The sequence below is a fragment of the Anas acuta genome, chromosome 17, assembly GCF_963932015.1.
Source record: "Anas acuta chromosome 17, bAnaAcu1.1, whole genome shotgun sequence".
NCBI lineage: Eukaryota > Metazoa > Chordata > Aves > Anseriformes > Anatidae > Anas > Anas acuta.
Window position 1 is genome coordinate 8,227,026 of NC_088995.1, and position 13,530 is coordinate 8,240,555.

General features: G+C 45.3%; 1 protein-coding gene across 1 annotated transcript; it reads left to right on the top strand.

Annotated features, from left to right (window-relative positions):
• Position 1: 1 nt before the first annotated feature.
• Positions 2-13,158, top strand: ANHX (anomalous homeobox). The gene is made up of 8 exons (XM_068701360.1): positions 2-1,721; positions 2,020-2,144; positions 2,392-2,515; positions 3,847-4,033; positions 4,975-5,107; positions 5,370-5,668; positions 9,964-10,051; positions 11,747-13,158. The coding sequence occupies exons 1-8, from the start codon at positions 1,473-1,475 to the stop codon at positions 11,775-11,777; spliced, it is 1,236 nt and encodes a 411-aa protein (XP_068557461.1). The 5' UTR covers positions 2-1,472; the 3' UTR covers positions 11,778-13,158.
• The last annotated feature ends 372 nt before the right edge of the window (positions 13,159-13,530 follow it).

Here is a 13,530-nt window from a genome sequence, read left to right on the forward strand (position 1 = left end):
GATGTAAAACGGTGTCACGCAGCAGGAGCAAGAAGCCGGTTACCAGCCTGCTAGGCCAAAGGAGGATTTACAGGCAACTGAGTGGAGGAAAAGGGGGATTCAGATTTTTTGAAGATGTCTGTATGCAGCAAAATGCAGATGCCTGCACTCAAGTATGCAGTCTTTGCCTTTGCAAAGAAAGCTAGCATACGTCCCATGGAGCCAGATATTGAAATGTGAATTGGGGGTGGGTTTGGGACCTGCGGCTGGCAGCACGGTGCGTGGGTGGTGGTTGATTCCTGCTGCACAGTGGTTGCTGCTGCTGGCTGTGCTCCTGGCTGTGCTTGCTGTAGCGGAGTCAGCAGAGGGCTGGCACATTCACACTGCTGTTCAGACCTGATTCAAGGAAAATCATGGCTGCTTCAGTTTTGGCTCATCTCACGGAATGACTCATCTGTTATGAGATGGGACCCACCTGGAAAAGATGGGATTGAGTTGCATTCCTCTTTCAGTTCCTTTAAGTGTGTGAAAATTATCAGGGCATGTCTGAGCCCCATTAACATCTTAAAAATAAATAAATAAAAGGAAAAAGAAAAAAAAAAAAAAGAAACCCTCCTATAAACATATCTTGCTGCCCTCTATTCTACCCCCGCTTCCCCATGAACACGTAGCCGTGCGGGCAGCCGTGGGCTTGTCAAAGCGAGTGCTGTGGGAGAGGGAGGTGGAGGGGGAGACCGTGCCTGGGGCCCTCGAGGTCAGCGGGGTCCTGGAGGCTCTCCCCGTCCCAGGTGAGCCTCCAGCTGCCTGCGGGGGGGAGGCTGGTGGTAGGGGAGGCTCCTCGGGCCCGGCCTGCAGGTAGTGGGCTCTGGCGCCTTGCAGCGGGAGGCAGAGGCCGCCACTTGCTCCCCAGCACCTCGGGAGGGCGCGGGGGTGGCCCTGCTCCTCGCCCTGCTCCTCGAGCTCGCAGGTACTTAACAGCTTTGCCTCCCTGGCCCAGAGGATGGGGGCACGGGGGGGCTTCGTGCCGGTCTCCTTTCCCCCAGGAAAACAGGGTGAAAGCAGCCTCGATGGTCGGAGTTAGGCTGTGCTGTACTGCCTGGCCCTGTTTTGGAAAACACCCCGCTTTGTTTCCCCAGAATGGGTCTGGGCTTCAGCTATAGCAGTCTGTGCTCCCCGTTCAGCAGCTTGGATGGGGGAGCCGGATTTGAGAAGGGGGATCAGAGCAGGGACCTGGGGGCAGTGGAGAGCCAACAGCACCCCCAGCACCCCAGGGCCCCTGACAATAAGCAAAAGCTGAGCAGGAGCAGCCCAGAGTCTGGCTTCCTACAGCCCTCCTGTACTGGCCTCCGAGAGGGTTTTGTTGTTTTATTTGTGTTGTGGATTTTTTATTTTTTTTTAACGCAGACCATAGGAGCTAAAAATAAGAGATAATAGTTTTTATCTAACCACAGTTTTCTGCATTGCATAGAAAAGGCTTCCAGCAGGACGTCAGGATGAAGCGGTTCATGGCCATGTTAAGCAGGAACAAACACAAGGATCCCCCACCCACCAAGCTGCTGGATCTAGCGGGACAGCTTTGCCGGGACTTCCAGAGCTCATTCCCTAATCTGGAGAAGCTGGTTGGGGCCGTGATGAGATGCAAACAAAAGATGCATTTTCTCACTAACATCCATGTTGTCCGAGCTTGTGTGTTTGTTCACATCCGTAATGGGCAGCATGACACAGCCTGCAGGCTCCTGGAGGTAGGGATGTGTTCTTCCTAGCTTCATGGAAACGAAAAGCAGTGTCAGAAAAATAGGGTTTAGAACTGTTAGAATTGAACAGAGGTTCCCAATCTGCAGCGTGTGGAGCATTTTCAGCTGGTGTCCAGTAGTGGAAGGTGTGTGGACGGGTTGACCTGAAACCCAGGGTAAGGCCTCTGCTACAGGCAGTTACTATTAAACAGTCGATGGGAAGAAAGTAACTGGGTTGTAGTTTGTGAAAGCAGGATTTTGTTCTGACTACTGTGATAGAGGCTTGTAACATACCTTTCTGATTTAGTGTTGCAGGGCAGAAGAGAAGGAGGAGCTGGTGCAACTTTGGCATGAGATTCACTACCATAGGATTATGGAGAAACACCACAGAGATTTTCTGACACCACTGCAGAAATTTCGTTGCAGAAAGAGGTACCATGGCATAGGAGAGAGCAAAGTTTTTCTTCTCTGCTGTAATATTTATGTGCAGATAGTAGAGATTCAGAGGCTGCACATCTCAAAATGACTGCATCTGGGAGCTGGGTTTTTCCTGGGGTTTTGACCTCATGGGGCAACGTAAGAATATTTCCCTTGAATATGAATGAATCTTTTGGGGTCCTTCCTGGTCCTGTTTTCTTGTATGTACAGGAATCCTTATTTCCCTCTCTCTTGTGCACAGGAATCCTCCACCTATTTCCCTTTGTCCTGAGGGCTTGAAAAATCGAAACTATTCCAATGAAGTACGCCAGCAGCTGTACAAATTTGCTGCAGAAGTGACAACAAATCCAAACAAGAAACAACGGGTAAGGATATGCTTCTTCCAGACAAGTGTCCTTGTCACAGAAAAACAGCATTCTGTGATCAGGGGTCTATAGCTGGTTTCATTCTAGATCTGTTTTCAGAAGCCCAGTGGGGCTGGAATTCCCAATATTTGATCTTTCCCTAAAGGTTTACTTCAAAAAATTAGTAATAATAAAAATAAAAAATAGCAAATTAAGTTAATGCTAAGTAACTTTGCTTGCCTTGGACAAAAAGATTAGGGGAAATAAGTTCTTTGCTGGGCTTTTTAGCAGGTCTAATCTTGTACTGACTGAACATAGGCAGTGAAATATCGATCACTCAAAAGGGCTATATTATAGTGATATATAGTTCTGATTTGACTGGGTTGTAGCCTATACGCAATTGCATTTTGCTCACCAGAATGTATTTTGTACTGATTTATCACATTAAGCTCATAGAATTTGAAGACAGAAAAAAAAAAAAAGGCACTGTTAATGTATGCAGTTACCTACCTTATCTGAACAGGGACAGAGTTATAATGCAAGTGACCTGTGAATTTATTCAGTAACCCTTGTTTGTTACTGTTTTGCAAGGTAAAAGCTTTAGACTTTAAAGTCTGCTCCTGTGGTGCTCAATTATTCCAATACCCTTCTTACATGATGCAGGATGAGCTGGTGAATAGTTCTGCAATGTGAAGATGATTTATTTCATACCCTTTTCACAAAGCAGCAACAACTTCCAAATTTTCATTAAAAAATATAAATATGAACTGGGAGCATAATGAGATTGACCTTCTAGGACTTAATAGTGCAGGTTATGATAATAACTTGTATGTTAATTTGCCAATACATTCTTCATTTATGTCATCTCATTATTTAACAAGTAGTTTAATACAGCACATTTTATTTCTGTGAATGTGTTGCAGATGTTTATGCTGCTCAGGGTTTGTGAAAACTACTTAATGTGGTAAATGCATTAATGTTTATGCCATTAGTGTCGTGCAAGTGATGTGAAGCTGTCATTCTGTAGAAAGAGCATACTTTGCTGAGGTTTTATGCAGTATGTTGCGTGTTTAAATATAGCAATATAAAATAACAGTAAATGGTTTCCTTTAACAAACAGATTGTCTAGGGGAACAGGGTGAAATCTGTTTTCCAGCAACTCTTTTGAGTTTATAAATCAGCTTCCTTAATGGCATCCACATAGACTTATTGGAGACCTAGAGAACAAATGTCTCCAGTGGGTTTGAAAGCTCTTTTGTCTGGCTGTCTTTGGAACTGAAGGGAAAGGTCTCGTTATTTGGATGTAGTTTGTTCCTTTTTTTTCTTGATTCCCCCTACACCTGGGTTTGCAGGAGGGATTAGCTCAGGACATGAACCTGCAGCCAGCTCAGGTCTACAACTGGTTTGCAAATTATCGACGACGTCAAAAATCCCGCATCTGTCGTGAGGAAAAGCTTAACTACTTGTGCCCTGAGGGGACCTTGATGCACCATGCAAAGGATCAGCAGAATAGAGGATCCTACACTCCACAAACTGCAGGTTTGTCTCTTCTTAATGGGCTTGGGATGTGGCCCAGAAAGCTGAAAAACAATTTTTAACTTCTTCAGGAAGAGAAGGGTATGGATATTCCTTCTGCAGAAGCAGCATCTATATACTGAGGTATCAAGTGGCCACTGGAGAACTCTGCTTCAGTGGAGTGCCTCATCTCTTGGCTCGAGGCTGTCACTCTGTAGGAGGAGCGAGCTTTGACAAGGCTTGCGCGAGGGCAGGTGAAAAGATATGCCATTCTCAGAAGGGGCAGCAAATGAAAGCAAATACATGTCAGGCAGTAGGTTTTAGCTCTCAGCCTCTGGGATCAGGACTTGAATTTGCAGATTGATCTGGGACCAAAATGATTGCACTCTGTGTATCGGTCACATTGTTGTTTTAGTGACTGACTAGCAATAATTCACAACTTGCTGTTTTGTCTTTGATCTCAGTGATCACCACTGTTAGCAGCATTTACTGCTGTCTGGTGAAGAGGATGAAAGAGATGCTAGTGTGTTCATGTAATGATGTTGACACCTGCTTTTTTCTACATATAGCAGGGATCCTGTGCATCACAGCTGCAACACCTTGCCTTCTGCCTGCATGGCCATTTTCACATTGTTTCTGTCTGTCTTGTAGCCTTCCCAATGCTGGATTGGATGCAGAGTGCCTTTCAAAGCCAACAAATACCAATGGCTTAAAGGAACACAATAATAGCTCATAAACTTTTCCCCAGAACACAAAGGGGATTATTACAATACAAATAGGTCACTCTGAGCTGCAGTCCACTCCTGTAAAACCCAGTATTTCTGTGCCCCTTCACAAAAGCTTGACCAAACTTCAGTCATAGGGAAAAAGAGGGCCTTGCTGCATTTTGCAAATTAGACTGTTATTTAATTGCTTTTTGGAGTAACTGTTAGCGTTCTTTTGCCTGCCTGGCTTGTGTTTTTCAGGTGGATCTTATGTAGGCATTGGCTCTGAGCAGACAGAGATAAACCTCATGACCTGTGACCCGGGGTGGGAGCAGGCAGCTACAGACATGGATAAGTCTCCAGAAGGAATGTACTTAAAGATGCTGGAATCCAGGTGATGTATGAAAAAGTCTTTACAATAACAGTTCAGAGATGAAGCATCCCTTAAATGTCATGGAACTGACTTCCATTTCAGTTCTCAGGGGACATTATTTAGGGAGTCTTGATTGGAATGGTCCATGCACAGTTTCAGGCAGGTGGAGCATCTCGTAGTTAATCTCCCACCTGCCAAGGGCAGGAGTCAAAGGTTGAGCTGGGGTGTCTCCACTCTTTGAAAAGCAAAATGTATGGCTAATGTGTTTCCTCCATTACTACAGCTTTATTCAGAGCAGTGCACTGTGCGAACCAAGGACAAGCAAGGCATTGATGACTCACATCACTGAACAACCTGTAGCTTTTTTCAGTGAGGCTGTGCTGGAACCAGGAACCTGCTTTAACTCTGCCGTCTTTCAGCCCAGAGAAGCAGCAAGCAGTATTGACGCTGGCCCCCAGCTGGATAACTTTGTTGTGTGCTCTTGTGGGTCCCTTATCTTCCCAGGTGAACGTCTGGCCATGTGGCAGGCCCCTCCCAGCACCACAGGAGTCTCCAGCTCCACGTGGACCCCAAATGTAGAAGGTTAGTAAAAATTAACCCAGACTATGGCCCTTAAGAGTTTTTTCAGGCTTCTCCTCCCTTTGCTGAAAACATGCTTTATTACATGGCTTTCCCACATCATGACAAACGGGAGGAGGGTGTATCTTCAGCTCCCATAACAGCATAGGAAACCTGTTGATTTAAGGTGCTGAACCAGACATTCTTGCCTACTATCTTGCTAAGACTGTAACTCCTTCCTAAGATAGTGCTTTTCCAGCAAGGTGGACTCCTTTTAGCTTTTCCATTGGAAGGGTCCCTTCAGGTGCTGTCTGCTCACCTTGTCAGTTAGCAGGCTTCTGGGTTTTTAAACCCCTGACAATTCTTCAGAGGCAAGTGCTGATTGCCTGAGCAGATGCTGGAAGCATGGTGCTCATCTTCAGCAACACTTTCTCACTTGCCTTTCTTCTTCCTGCTTTTCTCTCTCCCTCTCTGTTTCCTTCCTATCCTGTCTTGTTCAGCATTCCCACCATCTCTTTTCTTGTCCCTGTTCTTCAGAATGGCCTTGATATGATACATAACGTGTGCTTTTGCTATAGGTCTACAGAGTGGAAGGTGCTGTGACTGCTATTTGCACAACCTCTGGTGAATGCACAGCAAAGGGGGGGACTAGCTGGGTCAGAGGTGGAGGTCATGTTATCTGTAATTGTCTTTAATACGAACATTTATTTCAGCAGGTGTAAGAGCTCCCTTAAGCAGAGTCTCTCAAGGTGGTTTTATTGAGGCCAGTTCAGGAAGAATCATTCGGCAGTCAGATTTAGAGGTTGAAAACTTCACCCTTAGAGAAGGACAGCTAGGGACCCTGGAGGCTATTCTTCCCCACAGGTAAAGGAGTGGAAAGCACAGGGCTTCTCAAAGGCAGGACTAACAATGTTGTTGTGAATCTAGCCTTGTCCTGATTCCCCTATTAAAGAGGGCTGCAGAAAGTGTGGTAATGCATCTCATTCCAGGGGCCTGACTCTCTGCTTGTCCTCATCAGATTCTAAAGATATTTTTATCTGTGTGCTGGAAATGGGAAATGCTGCATAAATGTGTGTGTGTTTTACAGCGTGGTTAGTACAAAGGAGATTCAGGGCCAGCATCGCAAACCCCTCTCTTTAAAGCAGGTTTGGCTTCTAAGCCATTTGCCTGTTTTTCTTTTTGGCAGAAAATCATAACTTACACTGATCTCTGCTAGAGCTGACCCTGCAGGCTGGGTTGGTAGGGCCTGTACTTAATCCTAAAATAGTTTTTTGTAGCTTCATAACCTCATGACAAGATTATTCCGTAGTGCAAGCTTTCCGAATTGGAAGACAGAAAGACAGGCACTGTTCTGCCTTTTTGTTTTCCACCTGTACCGAATGTTTCAGACAGCAGGTTTTCTCTGGGACTTGAGATAAATTCACAGAATGCAAAACAACAAAAATCCGTGCCATCTTCCATGTGTTACACAACTTCCATAATGTTACATAAAAATAAACACTGCAAAACAGACATTATAAAGTTCCTTTAATCTGCTGATCTGCAAGACAGATCAGGAGTAGTAGTACCATTTTGTAACCCTTCTGCTTGACCCTGTCCAGCATTTGTGCTAGCATGACACTCACAATAATGTGTCAAAGAGGTAGGCAGAAGAAGCAGTTTTATTCCAGCTTTGCAGATGAGGAAGCAGAGGCAGGGAGAGGCTTTGTGGCTTGTCAAAGCAACAAGGGAAGGCAGTGATTCACTGGAGATAGAGATCAGTAGATTTTTTTGCCTCCCAGTTAGTTCCCTGCTATAAACATTTCTGCCTTTTACCTCTGTTTCCCAGTTGGCTTGGTGCCTACAGTTGTTCACATTCATGTCAGACTCCCTCCTCAGAATTGCTGGGGTGAACCCAGGTCTAGGTATTGTGAGCCCACCTCAGCCTGTGTTTTGGGATTTGCAGTTTTAAACTGTGGCTAAGGATTATGAAAGATGAGTGAGGAATTGCTGGCAATATTTTGGCTGGATGTAAAATTGCATGTTCTGACTCTAGAGTGAGCTCATGTTTATTTTTAAAGTATGTTCCACCACTAGAAGAAATCTATGGTGAATGTCTCCTTGTTGGGTATGTCAGTTGTGCCAGGAATCCATACACCCTTTATCATATTCCTGGCAGGGGCAGGACTTGCTGCTTCATCGACACCTTCTGGTGAGGATACAGTTATTTGAACTCTGTAGACCCTACTTAGTTTAGTGGCCTGGTCCATCTCCCCTCAGAACCTTGAACTCCCCAAAATACCATGCATGCTATGCACCTTAAATCTTTTCAGGAGTGAGTGAGGCTTAGGCTGCAATCTCACCCGGGCCTTTTTGCAATTTCTCTCTAGAGAGCCAGCAGACCTTGGGTGGGAAGTCTTGGGTGAGATCACTGTGCAGTGATGGGCAATGAGTGAGGATCACCTCTGTTATCAAGCAGTGCCCTCTAACAGGCTTACTGGATTAAAGAGGAGTATTGTGTCACCCGAGTCATCTTTAGCAGCAATGTTGCAATGAGCATCACTCATCTGGGGATTTAAGAAGGAGTCAACAGCTTAATCTGTGAGGCAGATGAGTGGTATTATCCTAGAAAGACAGGGCAGTGAAACTATCCATGCTTTGGTGATAAAAGTAAAGCTGAGAGAAGGAAATTATTTATCCAGGGTCACCCATCTGGAGTGGACTTCTGCTGTGATAGTCGCTGCCTGTATCGGTCTGCTTTGTAGGTGCCAGGGTAGAGCTGCAAGTCAGCCAAAGGAACCTTGATCTGCATGTCTCGTTTTAAAGGTGCTCACCTGGAAAGGACTTGCCTTGAAAGCTTATTAGACCAATTTTGGTTTATTTCTTTTATGGGCTTTTTCCAGTTGGTCCTACGCACTTGGGCTGTATCCAAACCTCTCACGCTCCACAGGGCTGTGAGGTGGGAGTGTGAGGGGGAGCCAGGCTGGGAGCTGACTCTCTCCATCTGCTCCTGCTGCCTGACAGGAGGGTGTGATCCAGCTAGTGAACTGGAGGGCCCTGTGGGGCACCAAACAGATGCTTGCCTCTACAGATAGTGTTGTTTTATCCTCTTCATTCTTCTGGTTGGGACAGGTGGAATGTAGCCTGGCTAATGGTTCGTGCAGAATATGGCTCTCCTGTGCCTCACATTTCAAGCAGAAAAGCACACTGAACTTTATAGAGCAAGACAGACTGCGTTTATGAGCCAGCTTATTGATTTAGAAAATACCAGTGCTGGGATGTTTGTTGCAGCTTACCAATTCTTCCTGTGCTTTGCGATGCCAGCTCAGTACAGTAGGAATCTCCTGCCATTAGGCTCGCGCCCCAGATAACCCCACGCGCGTGACACTGGCAGGCAGCAAGTTTCAAATGTGCAAAAGGAGGCTACTTTTTGGCATGTTGCATAGTTAAATCACAGAATTTGTTGCTAAGGGTGTTGTGCATGTCAAAGTGTAAGTGGGCAATGATAAAGGATGAGAGGAATTTGTGGGGGTAGGGGCTGAGTCTGTTTGTCATTAGTAAATGTAATTGCATGAATGCAGCCTCCAGCAAAGGAATCCCGAGACTGATTGCTGAAACCTGGAGGGGATCCCAAGGAAGGGCAACTTGACAAGAAACAGCCCTGTTCTTTGTACTTTTTTCCCAAGTTCTATTAGTTGATTCCGTTGTTTTGGGCTTGTATGGCTGTTCATACCCTGGGGTATTCCTGGCAGTGGTATGGGCAGTGTTGTTGGAGTACAGATTTGGAGTTGGTGACAAAGGGCATCCCATCATTGAGTACCCAGTGTCTCCTACTTGGCACAGTGCCTGCAGACTCTTTTCAGACGTTGGCAGAGCCCCTGGGGAGGTGTGGATGGGGAAGCCATGTCCCCAGACTGTCAGCTGATGGCCTTGAAAAGCTATAGTAGAATTACAGCTAATGTTGTGGCTATGTCTGAAGCCACCTTCGGATGTTTTGACTCTGAGGACCTCTGTGTTTTTAAAATATGTTCCAGGAGAAAGACATTTTGGTAGACATCTCTCTGTTTATGCAGAGTGTTCTAGGGGCATAAGGCAAGTTGCAAATGGAGATGTCAGTCCTGTATACTGCTCCTGGTCAGGCTAGTCCTCCCATTGCACAATCTGTTTTTTCAGTCTGTGACAATCTGAAGAAATGACACAGGTTTGTAGTCAACAGAACTCATTATCTTTTCAATGAATAGTCTTGTCAGCAGCCCCTCTCATCCTGCTGCCAGACTGCAGCAAGTGGTAAGTAGGGCATAAATACAAATGCATTTGTAAATCATCTTTTTTTTTTCCAGTTCCCATCAGACTGTGGCTGGCAAGCCTCAGTGCCCACCTGTTTCTGCACCCTGCATGGAAGAAAGCCAAGCCATGGGACAAGGCCAGGTAAGAGAACGCACCTACGTTCAGAGAAGGGAGCTCAGCCACACGCACCTTCCTGCTGTAGCATTCTCGCAGGAGATGTGAAATCTCACATCATATATTGTATGAAACGTACATGATCTAAGCATATCTTTGGAATCAGTAAGCTTGGCATTCTCTGAGTACCATCCAGCAGATGCTGGGATGCTAGGAGAAGAGGTTTTTTTTTGCTTTTGCCACTTGAATTGCTTATCAGACCTTGATTTTTACTAAACACGTCATTGCAGTGATGGCCAAATCAACCTTTGTAGATCCAAAGTATCATTTAAATTCTGAGCAACGGAGGGTTCACCTAGCACTGTGAATTCAAACTATGCCTTCTTTTGGTGCCTTTAAGGCAGCAGAGCATAGAAACTAGAAATGTTCTGCTTTCAAGGGAATGGGAGCACATCTATGAATTAACTGTTACTCAAGAAAGCCCTATCTAAACTGTAGCTTAAGCTAATCATAAAGTTTATTTTTTGGCTTCAAATCTATTGGTCTACCAATGAGTTAGCATCTGTTTCTGTTTCTCCTGCAATGTCAGCTGCTGGAGAAAACCTTTTTGAAAGAGATTTTGAAAAGCAGGAGACCATCTCTTCTGGCCTCATTATGGGAAGCGGCTGCAGCTCTCAGGGCAGTAACAGAACCTCTTTTGAGCCTTTGAAAGCATCAATATAAAGATCCGTATCTTAGAAAGTGGCCTTTTTACCAGCCATAATGGGAGCCAGATGAGTAGGAAAGCTTTGGGCATTAATAATGAATGAGCCTTTTCTAAGATTTCCAGAGTATGCAGTCTCTGTAGCTAGTGTTTTCCTCTTGCTATTTTGGATTTAGGCACTGATTTTGTGATTGCATAGAAACATGACACTAGGTGTAATATGGTATGGGAAACAAGATACCATGTGATGCCTGCAGATGTCAGAAGGCAACATCTTCAAATCTTTGTAACAGTTATTCAGTTCAGGAATTCAGAAGAGCAATTTTTTTTTTTTTTTTTGCAAATTTTAATATGTGCTGTAGGAAAAGGAGGAGCTTGAATGGGTAAATGTTTTTATGGCATTCCACAGGCTTCCTGGATGCTCTGTTTCTTACAGGATCACCCAAGGATGGATTCCCTGGGCTTGTTGCAGGGATATACAACACGTGGTTTCCATGTCTGAACCACAGCTGTGCAAATGTACACTCCCTGTGCCACACATGACTTTCAATTTGTTCTTTGTGGGTCATATATTCCATCAAAATTAAAAGGAGACTAAAACAAAACAACTACAAAAAACAGTTAACAGATTTTGGAGATGTTCCTTTCCCTTCATGAATAGAACTCCCTTGTCCAGGTGATCATTCCCTCCTTAATTAGTTCATCCTGTTTTTGCCCTCCATTGTTTACTTGCTTTTATAGAAACCAATGTTTTGGGCAGAAGGAAGGCAGTTGCTTTTCTCTGAATTGCGAAGGGTCGAATTGCACACAGATTGTGCTCGCCATTTTTACACCCATGTCCTGTACAGATGGATTACTCCACCTCACTTCACGCACACAGCCTTCACTACTGACATTCCTTCCCCTCTCACAGTCTTGTGCCACTGTACATCTGCCCTAAAGAGCAATTCCACAGTGAGCAACTGCATTGTTAAAGTTCATACGTGGTGAAGCTTTCATTCCTCTCCCGTGTCTTTCAGGTGCTGGAAGATCCAGTTGGTGACCCATTAGCCGATGATACATTCTGGGCAGCACAGCTGCTCTTTGAATTCTCAGCTGGGGGACAAATGTGACCTGCCTACAGTGATGCTCAATGTGGTCTGCACTTCTCCAGGAAACACCCTATTCTTTCCTGTTTTTCTCTCATTAATTTTTTAAAATGAATGAAGAGTTTGACATGGAGTTGAGGAACAGAAAGAATGAGGTAGATGGATGAAGGCCTTTTCTAATAGTTATGCAGTTGGTTTTAGTTTTATGAAGAATTTTGCAAAGAATATAAGAAACCAAAGGTACATTGTGGATTGTAGGTTTTCACTAGAGCAGTCTGATTTTGCTCTGTGAACGTTAAAATATCAAGTCACTGATTCTGTGTTAGTTGCATAGTTCTGCCTATAGCACTGGTCAGATAAGAGTCCTTCATTACACCATGCAGGCATATGAAACTCTACTCAGAAGGAATAAAATCTTAGTTACATTGCCTAACAGTTGGATATTGGATACGAGATAAAGGTTATCTCAGGCATGGAAAATAAGGACTCAGCTAAGTGCTGGTAAAACACTGCTGTTACTCATCTCTGCACTTCTGTTGTGCTGCTGGGCATCACTTTGAAATGTTCCATGCTCTATAGTGCTGTAGGAGACACAGACTGGAGCATGGCAGAAATTACAGTGCTAGAGTTGCTGTTCTTGCAGGACTGGAAGGGGGGCATACAAGTGCATCGGTAGCTAACGCTGCCTGCATCTGATTGCCTGCAAAAGGCGGATAAATGGTGGGAGCCTCTTGATCTGTTTCAGTTCCCAGATCTGGATGGGCTGAAATTGCACAGGCAATTGTGTCACCCTTCAGGTGGTCTGCGGCAGTGTGACGCTCAGCAGCAGCAGGTGAGCACATCCTATTTGCCCTGCAACGCAGTGTGAGCTGCGCGAGGCGTCTTTGAGCAGGGGCTAAAGCTGTATTTGGCTGAAGGCTACTTACTCCACAGGGGTAGGCAGTTCCAAGTGCGACCCACCTGGGAAATGTGCACAATTCTTTACTTTTTGCCCAGTGCTTTTCCGTGTTTAACCCAGCCTGGAGGCCTCCTGTCACACTCACTGCCTTGTGCTGCTCACAGATCAGGAGCCCTGTTCCTTTTCTTTCACTTTCAGACTAAGAAGTAGAATTGTGTATGAATAGCAAAGCAGGCTTAAAATTTCTGCTGTAAGTCATCGGGCAGTCTTTTTGGTACTTTCTGTAACTATTACTCGTATTTTTTAAATAGCAAGGTATTGTGAAAGGGGTAATCTTTGTCAAATCTACTGCTCTGAGATGAACAAAGTAGATGCCTCCAGAACTGTTTGTAATAGTTGTCAAATAAAGGTTATGAATGACTCTTTCTCAAGGGTTCATCTTCAAGGTAAGAGTATGAGGTGATTATTCACACACGGTATTTCTTAAACCCCCCAGCACTTGGGCTGTGACCCTGATATTTTAGAGCTCCTTTCTCTGGATCTGGCTTTAAATGCCCTTTTCCTGGTGGATGCTTGTGCTCAGAACACTGGTGAGGGGAATGCTTATGTGTACGTTCACACTTTTGTCTCCTTAAACAATGGGGCTTTGCGCGAGCCGGGGCTGGCACGCGGGGCGGAAAGGCTGGGCGACCTCAACTCGTGAGGGCTTTGCTGTCCCTGCCCTGCCAGCCCCGCTGGGTGCCTCCATTTTAACGCTCTGTCCCTCGCCACCCTTCCCCTGCCCTGCAGCAGGGCCTCCCGGCTCCGCCGCCGCTCC

Excerpts from the sequence above, each read along its gene's own strand:
- ANHX (XM_068701360.1), top strand. The coding sequence starts at position 1,473 with ATGAAGCGGTTCATGGCCATGTTAAGCAGGAACAAACACAAGGATCCC. Across the intron at positions 2,516-3,846 it reads ATCCAAACAAGAAACAACGG|GAGGGATTAGCTCAGGACAT; the intron begins GTAAGGATATGC and ends CTGGGTTTGCAG. Across the intron at positions 5,669-9,963 it reads GTGGACCCCAAATGTAGAAG|TTCCCATCAGACTGTGGCTG; the intron begins GTTAGTAAAAAT and ends TTTTTTTTCCAG.